The following is a 14,800-nucleotide window of genomic DNA, read 5'->3' as shown; positions in this document are numbered from 1 at the left end:
TACATCGATGACCATCCACGATACTGTCCCTACTTTTCACGGCCTCCTACGCCTCAAATTAATCTCTTTGGGACAGTCTTAGAAGATAGCACTTCAACTGGGCTAGCTAGGTCCCTGTCTTCGAGCTGTGCACCATTGTGGTCGGCCTGAACTTGTGATTTTCCCCTGGTCTAGCGCATCCAATTGATGCTTTTCGCTTTTAGGCACTCTTTTCACTAAAAACTTTATAATTGAACATCTCTGGATTTTTGTCTTTCTTGTGTCATTTTATTTCTTAAGATTTGATCTATGTTCCTTAATGGGTTTGGGATTTTCCTTAGGTTGTGTTTCAGTTTATTTCTGTTAGAAGTGCTGCATGAATACACGTTGCTTACAAGTTAAGCCTGGCTGCTTTTGTGTCTAGCTGCAAGAGGGTGAAGCAGAGATTAATTTAGGGACTTTTGTGGTTCATCCTGACAAGGAATGTACTTGTTGCTGGAGCAGGGCTTCCACCCCTCTCAGCCAATACCCACTTCTTACAGGCCTGGATACGTCCCCAGAGTTAGAAATGGACTTTCCTAAGGGTCCCCTGACCCTAGAAGTCATGTCTTTCCACTCTGTGGTGAATTATGCATCCGAAGTACTGGGCTTTCAACTCCATCAGTGGATGTCGAGAACATGGTCCTGCCAGAGATCCTCTAACTAATGATTCCTTGCTGGAAACTGTTTTATCGGCATGAGAGAAGCCCAGCTCAGCACCAGCAGTGAATAGGGTAGTGGTGAGATGTTATCGGCCAGCACTGGGAGGCCCTCCCTTCCTGCCAGCACATCCACATCCATCCCCAAAAAGTCTTGTCATACAAGCCTCTTGTTCTACGGGCTAAGTATGGGGCACCTGTCCTACAGTACCATCTGACAAGAAATCAAAGCGTATGGAAGCTTGAACCAAGAAAGTCTTTTTCTCAGAAGCATGGCAATCAAGTTTCTTAATGCCACTTGCCTTTCCGTGAGATATATCAGCAGGTTCCCTGCATCTGCCAGAAGGCGCACTTCAGTGAAGTGATCAAAATTGCACAGAAACCCTCACACAACCTAATTAAATCTGGTCTTGTCACTGCAGATTCAGTAGCTTGTGCCATGGAGAACAGAATAATAGTCCATCGCCATGCTTGGCTTTGTGCTTCAGGCTTCTCTTCAGACATGCAGGCTATCATTTTGGATCTACCTTTTAATGGAGCATGTTTATTTTGTTGAACTAGCAGATACTGTCTTGGTGCATTTAAAGGCTATCAAGGCCACACCCAGGTCCTTAGGCCTGTAGAACTCCAGACTCTAAATGACTACTGACAATTTTGCCGCTTTGAGAATTATTTCCGTCGACAGCACCAGATCTTGCAGTCTCAGGCACACCAGCCCCAAAGTCCCTTAGGTCAGGCAGCACATCAGCAAAGCCAGAAACATAGGCCGTGAACACCTACTTCTGGCCTTCTTTGCCTCATCTTCTTCCCCTGCACCATCAGAAAGGCAGGCCTAGTTTGTGTGTCTGTGGGAGGGAGAGTGAGCTCCTTTCTACCAGCCTTGAAGGCAACTACTTCAGACCAGTGGGTCATTCACAACATAGATGCCTCCTCTTGAGGGTGGAATGCTCATTTGGAGAATCAGAAGATAAGAGGCCTCTGGTCCTAGAAGAGCAGGTGCTTCGTATAACCTTCTGAGTGTGATTTGGCAGGTGCTCAAGGCCTGTGTCTTCTCTATCCAAGGGTGGTCTGTCCAGATCTTCACAGAGAATACAACCAAGAGGTGGTACATGAACACGCAAGGGGGTGTGTGGTCTCAACTCTTATGTCAAGAGGTATTGAGAATGAGGTCTTGGGCACATCATCAGGGGATCTTGTTGACAGCCAATCAACTGGTGGGGTCTCCAAATGGCAGCGTAGACAGCTTGAGCCAGTGTCATCTTGCCAATCACTAGTGGCATCTTCTACCAGGGGTAGTCCTAGACAAATTCAGCACATGGCGCAATCATCAGGTGGTATGTTCACTTACTCTGGAAATGCTCAGTGCTGCCAGCTCTGTGCTCCCCAGCATCTGTTGAGGGAAGCCTTGGGGGATGGGTTTCTGTTTAGGGGGAACTTTCAGCTACACTACACGTTTCAATGCATGCCCTTGATTACTCCCTTCAGCTCCCTCCAGAGGTGTTGGATGTTATTCTTCAGCTCGTCACCCATCTGAATAGTTTTGTATCATGGTGCGCAGACAACAGGTTGAATCCCTACAGGCCCAGTTGTCTCAAATCCTGCAGTTCAAACTCGTTTTCTCAGAAACAGTGTGTAGTGGGAACTATAAAAGGGTACTTGGCTTCATTGTCAGCATTCCTCTGTCTCCCAGATCAATCTTCCTTGGTCCATTGTGATGTACTTTCTTAAGGGGCGGACTAACCTGTATCCACCAACTTGTTATTCCCCACTGGGACTTAAACCTGGTTTTGACTTTTTTTATATGGTCACCATTTGAGCCCCTTCATTGTTGTCAGTTGCAGTTGCTAACTATGAAGATAGTGTTTTTGTTGCAAGGCTGTGAGTTACAAGCCCTGAGTACCCACCTACTTTTCACATCCTTTTTTCCTGACAAGTTGATGTTGTGAACCAGGGCAGCTTTCCTTCTTAAAGTTGTGACTCCATTTAATTTGGGCCAATCCATCACCCTTCTCACTTTCTTTCCACTGCCTCATTAAACAAAGGAGGAAATCCAACAAAAAAGTGACTGTATCACTTCGATCCTAGGCAAGCGGCCAGTTTTTACTTTAACCACACTGAGAATATTAGAGCTGATGGCAAACTCTATGTTGGGTATTGTAGTTCTAGAAAAGGAAAAGCAGTCCTGGAGAGGAAGTTACCCCTATGAATAATTTTCTGTACCAAACCTTGTTCTGCTGTTGCCAATAATGAACCGTATGAGGGAATCAAAGCTCATTCCACCAGAACCAGTTCATTGTCTTGTGCCCTTGCAAGTGGTGTTCTGTTTGCAGACATCTGGAAGGCAGCTATGGGGACATCCTTACACATCTTTGCAAAGGATGCTGAAGGGCACATGGATGAGCTTTATGGCAGATCTGGAATGCAGGATTTCGTAACATAATCAACCATCAGTCCTCTTCTTAGAAAGGCACAGCTTGGGAATCTATTCAACGGGATAACAAATCTGCAGGTAGACGTATCCATCACCAGAAAGATCATTGCCAAAGTTAAGTAACTTTTTCTTTCGGAATTGCTTACTAAAACATGTAAAATAAAAGAGAATATATGCTCATATTTACTTACATAGGTAAGAGTGCTCAGAGATCCCAGAAAGCATACAATTACGAGCCCCAGAACGAAGAACTCTCTCCGCTTTGCAAGGATATGTGGATATTCATCCATAACTGCTGTAATCACTGCTTCCAGCCCTCCAAACTGCAAATACAAAAGTACTATGATATCAACTCGAAAACCCATCATAATAATGGCTGTGCAAAATCTTTATGGAATATCCTCAGCCATTGTAAAGCTGCTCTCAACCTGTCTTCATTTTTTATTTTCATACTTTACTTTTATGTACAGAAACCAAGCATGATTGTATTTCTCTCAACTTTGCAACAAGAGCTTCTCATTTGAGACCCACGATATTATGATCCTCGTGATGACAGATGTCACCATATCCGTCTTTGCATTTGGTCATAACACAGAGCACTGGTCATATAAATAAAGTTTGAAAAAAAACATTAGTATTAATTTAGCATAATGGTCATGATTTCTTTAAAACTACTGGTTCTTCCCCGATTCATTGCACACTGGAGTTTGATAGAGGACACAATGTAGTTCATCTCACTCTTTTCCACTTTTCCACCCGATTATTTGGTATTTCTACCTAAACTTTCAGTACAGTTTCCCCGATGTATCTGCTTGGATACCACGAAGTGGTTCTACTGAAATCCGGACGTCTTGATGATGCTATGTCCTGTGATTTGAATATAAATGTGCTTTACAAATAAACATGCCTAACTAGCCATGTCCTTTTAGAACTAACTACACGCCAAGTTACAATAGGCAATAGTTGTTGATGTGCCTGTGCAGAACACATAACTTGGGGCTCATCAGAGCTGGGTAGTTTCAAAAAATCAAAAATTGAGTTGGTGTCCTGGCTATCCAGAACATATTTTTTCCACTTCCTGTAGGGGCTAGGATATACTTTGCTTATGGTGGCATTTTAGTGCTGTCTCTATTGATTAAAACACACACACTGGAACACCAGCTGACATGGTATTGGAAGGCTTGTCCTTTTTTGGGTGGGCCTTCCAGTGCCATGTCAGTTGGCTGTTTCCTGTTTGCAACAAGAGAGGGGCTGATCAAAAATGTCTGTCACAAACTGGGGAAAAACTCACAGCATGTCAGATATATTGAATTTTTGTTTTCTGGCCAGAATTATTTGGTCTAATGGATGCTTCTACCTGCAGGTTCCTTACCTGTACAACCCCAAAAGTCGGACTGGATCTGGAAATTTCGAAGCTCAGGTCAGCCCATAGGTAGCAGGTGCTTCCTTCAGACAATGACAGAAGTGATGTCAAGCTATATAGCGTCCACCCCTGTGTACCACTGGCGGTTCACTTTTTTCTGTGCCTTTGATGCCCATCCTCAGCTCTCTCTTTTTCTTTGATGGGTTTTACCTCAATTCCCTAAAAATATTGTGCAGTACTTATGTCTCCTCCGAAAATGTCAGGATTTCAAACCCCGTATGGACTGTGAGGCACAGATGCCCATTACGGACCCACTCTCCATCTGTCTCTGGAGCCTGGGGTCAGACTACAACTCCCAGGCATGTGCTTCTTGTAGCACATGAAGCACTCTAATGGAAAGTCCTCGTAGCTCTCCATAACCCACAGGGTCTTCACCCTGGGAGCCAGAGTTGGTCAATTTGACTCGGTGTTTAATCCTCCAAGCAGCCCTGCCGGTGACTCCACTAGACCTAGCGCTGAATAAACCTCCAACCTCTCTGGATCATGTGGCGCTGGGCCAATCCTCTCCTGTAGTATTGACGCTGGTGCCAGCCTTCCTAGACTGGGATACAGCAGCATTAAAAAAAACATTATTTGTTTTTTAAAGAGAACAGAACAGTCGGGTGCCATGCCACAACCATACAGGCATTTCCAAAGAGTCTTCACAGAAGAGTACAAAGCATGCAATGCCTCGAACATCAGAAATACAGGAAGGTCAGGGGGAGGTCCCCAGAGACATCCACACCGCGGGAGCCTACAATACAGAATGCTCAGCAGCAAGGGAGACACCACACCATAGCATATATTTTTAGACATACTGCTTGCATGAGCACATCCTATTAAACAGGCCACCCATCTTCTGGTCCCAGATCATAAGAACTTATCCAAGGTCCCCATACTTTACCAAATTTGCACGGACACCCTCTGCTCTTACAGGTCTCTGCAGCCATATGCGTGTCCATTCCTGTCCTCCATTCCACAGTGTTGGAACCTCCGGTACTCTCTAGTGCTTGGCCATGTCCTTCTTTGCCACAATGAAACCAAGGTTACAAAAAAGTAGTTTTCCCTCTGGACATCTACCTCAGTCAGCATCCCCAAAAGAACGTATTTTGAGTCCACTGGAACGTTCACCTCCAGGATAGCCTAGAGGTCGCAGATGACTTTGACCCAGTAGGTTTGTACAATGAGCCAGCCCCGAAGTGTGTGCAGGAAATCACCTCTTGTTCAAGTGCATTGTTTTCAGTATGGGAAGACTGCTTTTCCCATCTTATGCAATCTAGATCTGTCATAGTATACCCAGTGGAGCACTTTAACCTGCATTAATCGAAGCCTAGCCTTTTTTGCTACTTCCCAAGAAAACATCAAGGTCGCTACCCAGTCTGTGTCATTAATCTCTCCTATGTCGGTCACCCACCTTTATGGCAATCTGCACAGCATATCAGGCATATTATTATTGAGTGTTTTGTAAGTGTGCGATAAATCCTTGTTCCCGAGCTCCCCCATGAGTAGCCTCCCTTAGAGCGGCAGCGGTATGTCTAAAGTGTCCAACCCTTCAGCCGTTCAGTCGTGGTGCAAACTTCAATTATTGGTTCTGATAGAGGTGGTATTCCCTCCTAAGAGAGGGGAAGGGCATTAAGTCCCCGTCTTCCAGAATATCGCCAACCTTGGAGATGCCTATTATATCACAAGCTTCAAACCCTTGCAGCTTTCCCAATTTCCACATGATGCCTCCTTCCCATGAAGGCTTTTCTTTGGTCACCATAGACACCCAGCACATACTTCTGGTGGCCTTCCTCCAAGCCTCCAGCATCACTTGTGTCACCGGCAGCAGCCTGCCTGACCCGACCCTTCCATATTATAGTGCAGAAAGGAACGTAGTAGCAGCTAGGCCCTCTCTAACATATAGGTTCAGTGATTTAGTGGTGCAAATAGCCAATCGTTAATTGGTGTCAAATGTGCTGCCCAGTAATAAGCCTTCACATCTGGGAGAGATATCCAACCATTGTAGGAGTTTTGCTGCAGCGGCTGTACTACTACTAAGGGGTGGCTCTAATTCCACATTGGCAGTCTTACCTCCCTGCCTATAGTAGTAAACATCTCCTCCAGAATTTTATAAAATGTATTCCGGAGGTTAGAGCAATTTGGGAAGTGCAGTCATCTTGAAAATGGCAGCCTACCCCAAGATGGCCAGTGGCAGCCCACTCCCAAAAAACTAGTTAGCACCCCCCTGAGGTTGGCGGCAAGATATAGGTCTCTGTCCGGTGTTACTTGTATACCCAGGCTTTTAAAGCCCATTGTTTCCCCCCACAGCCTACCCGGTATAGCGTCCGGGTCAGAGGGTCCATACAGTTGAAACAGCACTGACTTCCCCCAGTTTACTGTGTACCCCAAGCAAATACTAAACATATCTGTGGCCTAGAAGATGGTCAAGATTGTGTCTGTATGCTCATTGACATAGAGGAGAATGTTATCTGCATAAAGTGAGATTTTCTCCTCTGTCGGAGTGGAATCTGAAACCCGGAAACCTCGTATGGTTGGGTGGGCATGGATCATACATGCCAGTGATTCTATTGTAAGAGTGAGCAAGAGGAGTGAGAGGGGGTATTCCTACTGGGTCCCTCACTCTATCGGGAATGGCGTAGAGAGGCCACCATTTACACTCACCACCACGGTCAGGGCTTGGTACAACAATGCTAACCACTGTTTGTACGTAGGGCCAAAGCCGAATTTCACCTTTGTTTACTGAAGATAGGGCCAGTGTGTTACATCCAATTCTTCTCCACAAGCAGTGAAAGAAGGATATGGGGCATCTCCCTGCCTTGTACTTCTGCCCTACAAATGCGTAACCTCCATAAATTGAGCCTGGTGGATCTGCTTAGCTTGAAGCCTGATTGGTCTCCATGTATCAGCAAAATTATAACCTTCAATAGCTTAGTCACCAGGATCGTGGCCAACACCTTACCCTTCCTCAGGACTATGTCCGGATATTCCATTCGCAGCACCTCAATTTTCCTGAGGGTCTGTGGATTTAACTGGTTCTGGTTTGAGTCCTCCAGGTCTCTCAGCTGGCGCTCAAATTCTTCTGTCTCTTCTACCTTGCGTCGTTTTTTCCTTGCAAGTATATTCTGTGCTTGGTCTCAAAGAATAGGGACTCCTTAAGGATTTTGAGGGTCCTGGGCCAAACGTATTTTGGGGGCCCCAGTTGGGAATAGCTTTGAATGTATGATCTAATTTCAGCTCTTTCATGCCCTGTTTGGTCAGGTCACTGACTGTGCACAGACTCACTCATCCAATTTCAAAATGTGTTTACATCTAATATTCAGGGATAGTCAGTGACATGTTTTCAATATTGTAACACAGCAGAAGCTCATTAATATTTCTGCAAATAATCTCTGTGATACCATTCCATGTCTCATATGCAAGGTCCTGTTTTGATCTAAAAGTAACTTTTTTATGGCTGTTGCCTGAAATATAAGCACAACATTTCTCTGCAAAGTGTATGTAATAGACTCTCACACATCACCCACAGTAAAAATAAATTACAGGAAAACTGTATTTTTATGGGCCATCAGGGTAAGACTCTTTAGAACAGAGTTGACTTTATCAGGGCCCCCCCTGAAAAGCTGAGGCCCTGGGCCAGAGCCCAATTTGCTCATGATTTAAAATGTCTCTGCCAAAGAACAGTTTTATATGCCTCCCAGAGCGTCAAGACTGATTCCACAGAGCCCTCATTTTCAGAAAAATAAAGTTCCATATCTATTTGTATTTTTCAGGCTGCCTCCACATCTCTCAGATCCCACTCGTTTAGTTTCCATCCTGTAGTCCCCACTCCTTGTTTTTTTCCCACTGAGACCCAGAACAGCGAGTAGTCATACAGCCGCCATGCCAAATATTCTGCCCGGAGCAACTCACCACCCTCACCCACGGGGCGAAAGCATAGTCCAGTCTAGAGAAGGCCCTATGCACCCCAGAGAAATATGGGTATTCACTCTCACTAGGACCAAAACACCCCCAAAAATCTGAGATCCCCGGAGTCGCCACAAAGAGCACTAGTGGCATTTCGTGTGTCTGCGCCGCTACTTGCCTAGAACAGTCGAAGGGGAAGCCACAATGTCATTAAAGTCCCCTTCTAGTATGTGTAGGGAAAAGTTTGCTTTGATGAGTATGGGGGCCACTTTCTCTGATGTAAGAGCATGTAGTCGGGGTGTATACACATTAACCATGATGATATCCGCTCCCCCCCACAACCCGTGGATTCAGACATATGTTCCATTTGCATCTATCCAAGTCTGGGTGACCCGAAAAGGCAATGGTTTTTCCAATCAATATAGCCACAGCCCTAGAACCCGAGGTGAATCCTGGGTGCGCCAGAGTTGTGTATGCTCCCCTACTTAGGAATGGGCAGTGTGTCCCAGTAGGTGTGTTTCCTGAAGAAGGATCACATCAGGCCTAAATGTGGGTATGTACTGTGTTACCAGTCTCCATTCCACCTTACTGCCAAGCCTGTTGACATTCTAGGGCAATTCTGAGAGTTGTGTGTCACCTAGGGACCTATCGTGCATTGTGGACATAGTGTTACCTGTAGCCTGATGGATGTCTCACCCTAGGGCTGCATGCTATTCTGCTATCCCTGCCTCCCTTGATTATTAACTCAACACAATAACAGCAAACCCCAAAACGTATGCCCCGTACATCCTTCCCACCTCCCACCACTCCACGCAAGTGCATACCCACTGTAAACAAAACATAACTACTAGCAAGCAGGATCTGAGATATCTGTCGGCCACACACCAGTCCATCGCAATGCCCTAGATTAAGGTACACACAGCAGTCTGGCTACTGCCTCTCCCACTACACGCAACACCCACCACACGTGGGATACCTTCCAGACAGCAAAGACAACACACCAAGAACTGTATCTCCATTGTCCATACAGTGTCGCCCCATGGAGCCCTACCAGACCCAGTCTGAATTAAGAGTCCACAGGATCATTTGTCTCTCTGTTCACCAATTCAGGTTTAGATGCTGCGCTATCCAAGCTATGTCCCTGTTCGTCTTTCATTGTATGCCAGATCGCTGTTTCTTCACTACCTACCAAAGTGGTCTGGGGTCCCCGAGCAAGCACCTCTCCTTCCGAGTCAGTTATCCCATTGCCTCCAGCATGGCTACCTCCCTCCCTCTGTGAGGGCCTCCCCCCACCTTTCCTGGCTTGGGATTTCATCTTCCTTGTCGTGGACCAAAGTTTAGGCCAGGCCTCCAGCCCCCTGTGGCCAGCGGCCTTCTGTGGCTGCCCCTGCACAGCCCGAAGCTGGGGCCGCTCCTCTACTGTCCACAGGCGTGAGGAAGAAAAAAGCCTTCTCTTGAAATTGTAACTTCAATTTAGCAGGGAAGAGTAGCATATACTGCAGTGGCAGGGATCTCAGCTTGGCCTTTACTCATCGAATGCCTTCCTCTGCTTCAGTACTTCCCTTGAGCAGCCTAGGAACAGCATATTGGTTGAGGTGTAGTATTTGACTACCCCTTTCTGTCTCACCTCTTTAAGAATTGTATCCCAGTCTTGAAAGTTCTGGAAACGTGCAATTATCGGGTGGGAAGGGGAGGCACGAGATGGAGGCCTAACACTGAGTGCTCTGTGTGCCTGCTCTATGACGAAGCATGTGAAGAAGTTTTTGGCCGTAAAAGTGGAGTAGAGCCTCTGTCCCAGGAATTACACCATGTTGCCCCTCTCAACCCCACCAACCTCAGATTGTTTCTCCTCATCCGATTTTCAGCATCGTCTACTTCTATGCAAGATCTTTAGTGATCTCCTTCACCTCTGCCATCTCCCTCCCAAACGTGTGTGCCATGTCTACAAGTCACATGGTCTGCGATATTGTGAAAGTCTTGCCTCAGGAGGAATGCTTTGGACCGGACCTCTCAAATCCTGGATTCCAGGGCCTCCCTGAAGCAGGGATGCATTGTCTGGCAACAGGGGGCAGCCAGATCGCCAAGGGGACCTCTACCTTGGTGTACTGATCTATTATACCATGACGAAGCGGCTTTGGGTCGTTGTCCTTCACCAAATTTATTGAGGGGGATCCACTCTTGCTGGCATTTGTTCCACTTACTTTTCACTGAGATGGTGGGAAAATAGAGGGACTGGCTCTCTTGTAACTCCACTGCCCCCCCCACAGCAATAATGCCCAGCTCCCCTCTCTTGCTGATTCCCCCCCAAAGACCCCTTGAGAAGCATTAAAGGAAGGGGGGCAAGGGGGCAAAGGTTATTACGTCCTCTTATGGTGTTAAGTGTCACACCGGGTGTGTCCCCTTGGTCGTGATGTCCTCCAGGTGCAGGGGCGAGGAAAGTGGGCTCCCTTGCCTTGTCGCAATTGCTCCCCGGAAGTCCACTTTCCAAGGCGATGTCTCATGCGCTCAAGCCTCCCAGTGATCCATGTACTGGCCCCTCATCAGACTCTGTGGGCCCACAGTCGCCTTCAATGAAGGGGGAAAGGGAATGCAGGAGGAAGCCCAGCTTGTCAGGGCTGTTGTGGGAGGAGAGCAGTTTCCTTACAGTGCTCTCCTCAATGTCCCAGTCAGGAACAGTGATTGTGTCTTGATGTGTGGGCCCCCAGAGCTGGGTCTCCCGCGGCCACTCCAATGCCATGTTTTTCGGTGCTTGCACAATCTCTAACCGGCCACTTCCCTGACCCTTAGTATCTTCTTTGTGTGCAGCTCCACCTGGGCTCTCATCCGTGGCTCGTTCTTGCACCCAGGGGCACACAAACTGGGTGTGGAGGGCTCTGCTCTATCTCGGGGTGGGCACAGGGGACCTCACTGCTCCCAGCATCAGGGTGCAGGTCAGGCGGCTGCCATCTTTGCTTTTTTCTGACTGCTCTTCAGCAAGGCCTGCAGCCTGTCTCATGGCCATTCCAGCTGTTGCAGGGCAGCAATATTAACTTTTGGGTCAAATACTACTCCCCACTGGGTGAAGGCTGCTATTTTGGGGGGGACTGATGGCCCCGGGGGGTCAGGATCTGTTTAGGATTATTACGTATGGATGGAGCTCCATGGGAATACATCTAGCCCAATATCTTGCTAGCCACTTGCCCCCTCCTTCAGAATTTTTGAACGAAATGTATTCCATCTTCGCGAAGGCATTGATGATGTCCAGCACCCCTTAGGGCCTATCGACTTCTTATGGCTACCAGATGTTCGTTCCTATGGCCCGATGCCGTTCTCTGCCATCCCATCGGATCTAACACCAACGGCACACTGTTTCGACCCAGCGTTCCACTGCATGGCGCCACAAAGCAGATCCCCCAGAGAGGTCATGTGGCTTATTGAAAAGAAGAAGTACAGGAAGAGGCTCCATGACATCTTCTGGATGGACTTAGATACTCAGAATCTTTAACTTTATGTAGATACTGGCGGGGATGACAATCAGGGGTAAAACTTCCTTGACTTGTCTTCCGTCAGTGGCATGGATAGCTCCCTTGAACCTGCAATGGAGTTTCCCCTCTGGTCCACCAGCACCTGAGTTCATGTCTTTTCATACAATGATGCAAACATCCCAAGGTCCTATTGCCATTAGCACCAACTGTGGAGCCACTACTCCCATTTAGTGATGCCAAACTGGATCCAGTCATGATGGTGTGCCACAGAGGTCAGCAGACTCGTGGAATGCTGCTATTGGTCAGCTCCAGGTGATTCATCCTTTCTCTCCACCAATCTGTCCCCGGAGAGTTGGTTAATACACGCTTCCTGCTCATCAGGGGAATAGGGGAACGTTCCAGACAGTACCTTCTGACTGGAAAAAGAGACCTCTCTGGGGAGCATGGTTCTGAAATTCATCAATTCAACAGCCTTCTTCTATGCTACACCATGCCTTGAGGAATATGGCACAGGTGGTGGTGCCTCATTTCCAGAGAATGAGTGCACATTTCCAAAACATTATTCATGATGGTCAGAACACCTCCAGACATATTATCAGGTCTAGTTTAGACACAGCAAACTCAGTGGCCTGGGCTATGGGCACATCCATTTCTATCCAGAAACATGCTTGGCTCTAGACCTTTAACTTTTCACTGGGCAAGCTAACCTGACGGATCTACCCTTTGGGCATGATTATTTGGCAATCAGGCCGGTTCAGTACTGGAGCCCTTCAAGACTAATAAGGCTGCAGCTTACTCCCTAGAAATGGAACTACCAACACTTTCAAGAGATTATTCCCATTGTCAATATTTTGATGGCTTCTTAAGGGGATTTGCATTTCTTTAACAGAAACAGCCCAACCCGATGGTCAGGCAATACCATAATAGAGTCTGGGGAAAAAGCTCTGGATCCACCCAACAACCCTCCTCTTCCTCCTCTTCCTTTTCTCCTGCACCACCAAGAAAGCGGGCTTAGCTTGCTTTCCCATTCCCACTCGGAGCCTGTGGGAGGGAGAGTGTCCTGTTTTCTACATGCCTGTTGGGCCATTATTTGGACCAGTGGGTCTTTCAAGTTACAGAAAAGGATTACTCCCTTCCTTTTCTTCAGACTCCACCGCCTTTCCCCTTCCACACTCTGCCACCTTTAAGACCACTTGCCACACTGCAGCAAGAAGTGGCAGCACTTCTCTGGAAAGGAGCTGTGAAACTAGTGCCTGAGCAGGAAAAACTTCTTCCTGGTGTCCAAAAAGGATGGCGATCTGCACACAATCTTGAACTCTAAGGACCTGAACTTCTTCCTCAAGAAGGAAGAGTTCAAGATATTGAAACTACTTCAGGTTTTGCAGCCATTGGAGCTTGAAGATTGGATGGTGTCACTCTGCCTGCAGGATATATATTTCAGCATCAATATCCTTTGGTCACACCAGAAATACTTGTGATTTGTGGTGGGTTCTATGCACTACCAATTTGCAGAACTTCCATTTGACTTAACATCGGCACCTTGGGTCTTCATGAAGGTGATGGCAGTGGATCTGGTCCATCTCAGAAGGTCATGCATCTGCATTATACTATACCTGGATGACTGGCAGATCAAAGCTGGTTCGACAGATGTGGTATTATGCCATATGTAGTCAACAGCATCCCTGCTTTTCAACCTGGGCTTTTCCATCAATGAGCCCAAATCTCGCCTGTAGCCCTCCTAATGAGTCCAGTGGTTGGTACTGGACACCACCCTTCTCTGTGCTATTACCCCACCTCAGAGGATTGCAGACATCCTGGAAATGATCCCATCCTATTGGAAAGGCTTGCAAGTCCCAAACCAGAGAGTTCTAAGATTCTTAGGTTTGCTAGCTTCAAGCAGTCTCCCATTCATGCACGCACTTTGGCACATGAGGGCCCTGCAGTAGTGTCTCCACAGGTAATGCCTACAGTACTGGGGCAACCTTTGGATTCCATTGTAATCTTCTCCACCACTGCAGCAGAAGTGGTTTGGTGGTGGAACAAGGCAATCTCACCTGCAGGATGGCCTTTACTCCCTCTCCACCCATGGCTATAGTGTTGACGAATGTCTCCATCTCCACGGTGGGGAGACCATCTGGAGGATTCGGAGATCAAAGGCCTTTGGTCTTCAGAAGAACAGGCTCTTCACATCAACCTATTGGAACTGCTGGCAAGTGCTCTAGGTTTTCCTCGGCTCCATCCAAGTCGGTCTGTCCAACCCTTGATAGACAACACAATGGTGATGTGTTAGGTCTACTTCAAGGGGGAGTAGGGTCTCACCTCCTCTTGAGGTGGTGAGACTGTGGTCTTGGGCATACTAGCAAGAGATCTGGTTAACCACCAGACACCTAGCCTTACACTTTCCATTGAAAGGAGCCTTAGTGGATGCATTTCAGTTGAGGTGGGACTTTCAGCTGCAGTAGGCATTTCCCCCTTTACCCTTGATTCCTCAGCTTCTGAGGAAGATCCACCAAGACCAGGCTTAAGTTATTTTCATTGACTTGGATTGGCCAATGAGGGTTTGGTATGCAGACCTTGTACGCTTCTCCACATGTCCCCTGCTTCGTCTACAATTCAGGATGGACCTTCTGTCCAAGACTGAGAGGGATGGTTCTCAACCCCAGTTTCTGAGGCTTCCACCTACATGCTTTAGAATTGAGTGGGTACAACTGAGTTCCTTCAGCTGCCACCTTGTCATCTTGTCAGCACGTCATCCTTCCACCAAGTCTGCTTACTCTGGCTGATGTAGTAGCCTTGTTGCTTGGTGTGCAGACAATAATGTGGACCCCTTGGAGGCCAAGCTGTCCTGCAATATGGACTTTCCCTTGTTCAGATGGTTTGTGCGATTTGCAAGGTCTAGGGGAATTTTGCTGCGTTGTCT

The 14,800-nt window shown here is 47.2% G+C and overlaps 1 protein-coding gene across 1 annotated transcript in view; it reads right to left on the bottom strand.

The window, feature by feature from the left end:
• The window catches only part of LOC138265155 (sodium-dependent serotonin transporter-like), a 590,345-nt gene that overhangs the window by 200,853 nt on the left and 374,692 nt on the right, over positions 1 to 14,800 (bottom strand). Inside the window, exon 9 of the mRNA XM_069212703.1 lies at positions 3,300 to 3,431. Coding sequence (XP_069068804.1) covers positions 3,300 to 3,431 — 132 coding nt within the window. The remainder of the gene's footprint in view (positions 1 to 3,299; positions 3,432 to 14,800) is intronic.

The sequence above is a fragment of the Pleurodeles waltl genome, chromosome 11, assembly GCF_031143425.1.
Source record: "Pleurodeles waltl isolate 20211129_DDA chromosome 11, aPleWal1.hap1.20221129, whole genome shotgun sequence".
NCBI lineage: Eukaryota > Metazoa > Chordata > Amphibia > Caudata > Salamandridae > Pleurodeles > Pleurodeles waltl.
Note: the sequence above shows the minus strand (reverse complement) of the source record. Positions and strands in the feature narration are given on the sequence as shown.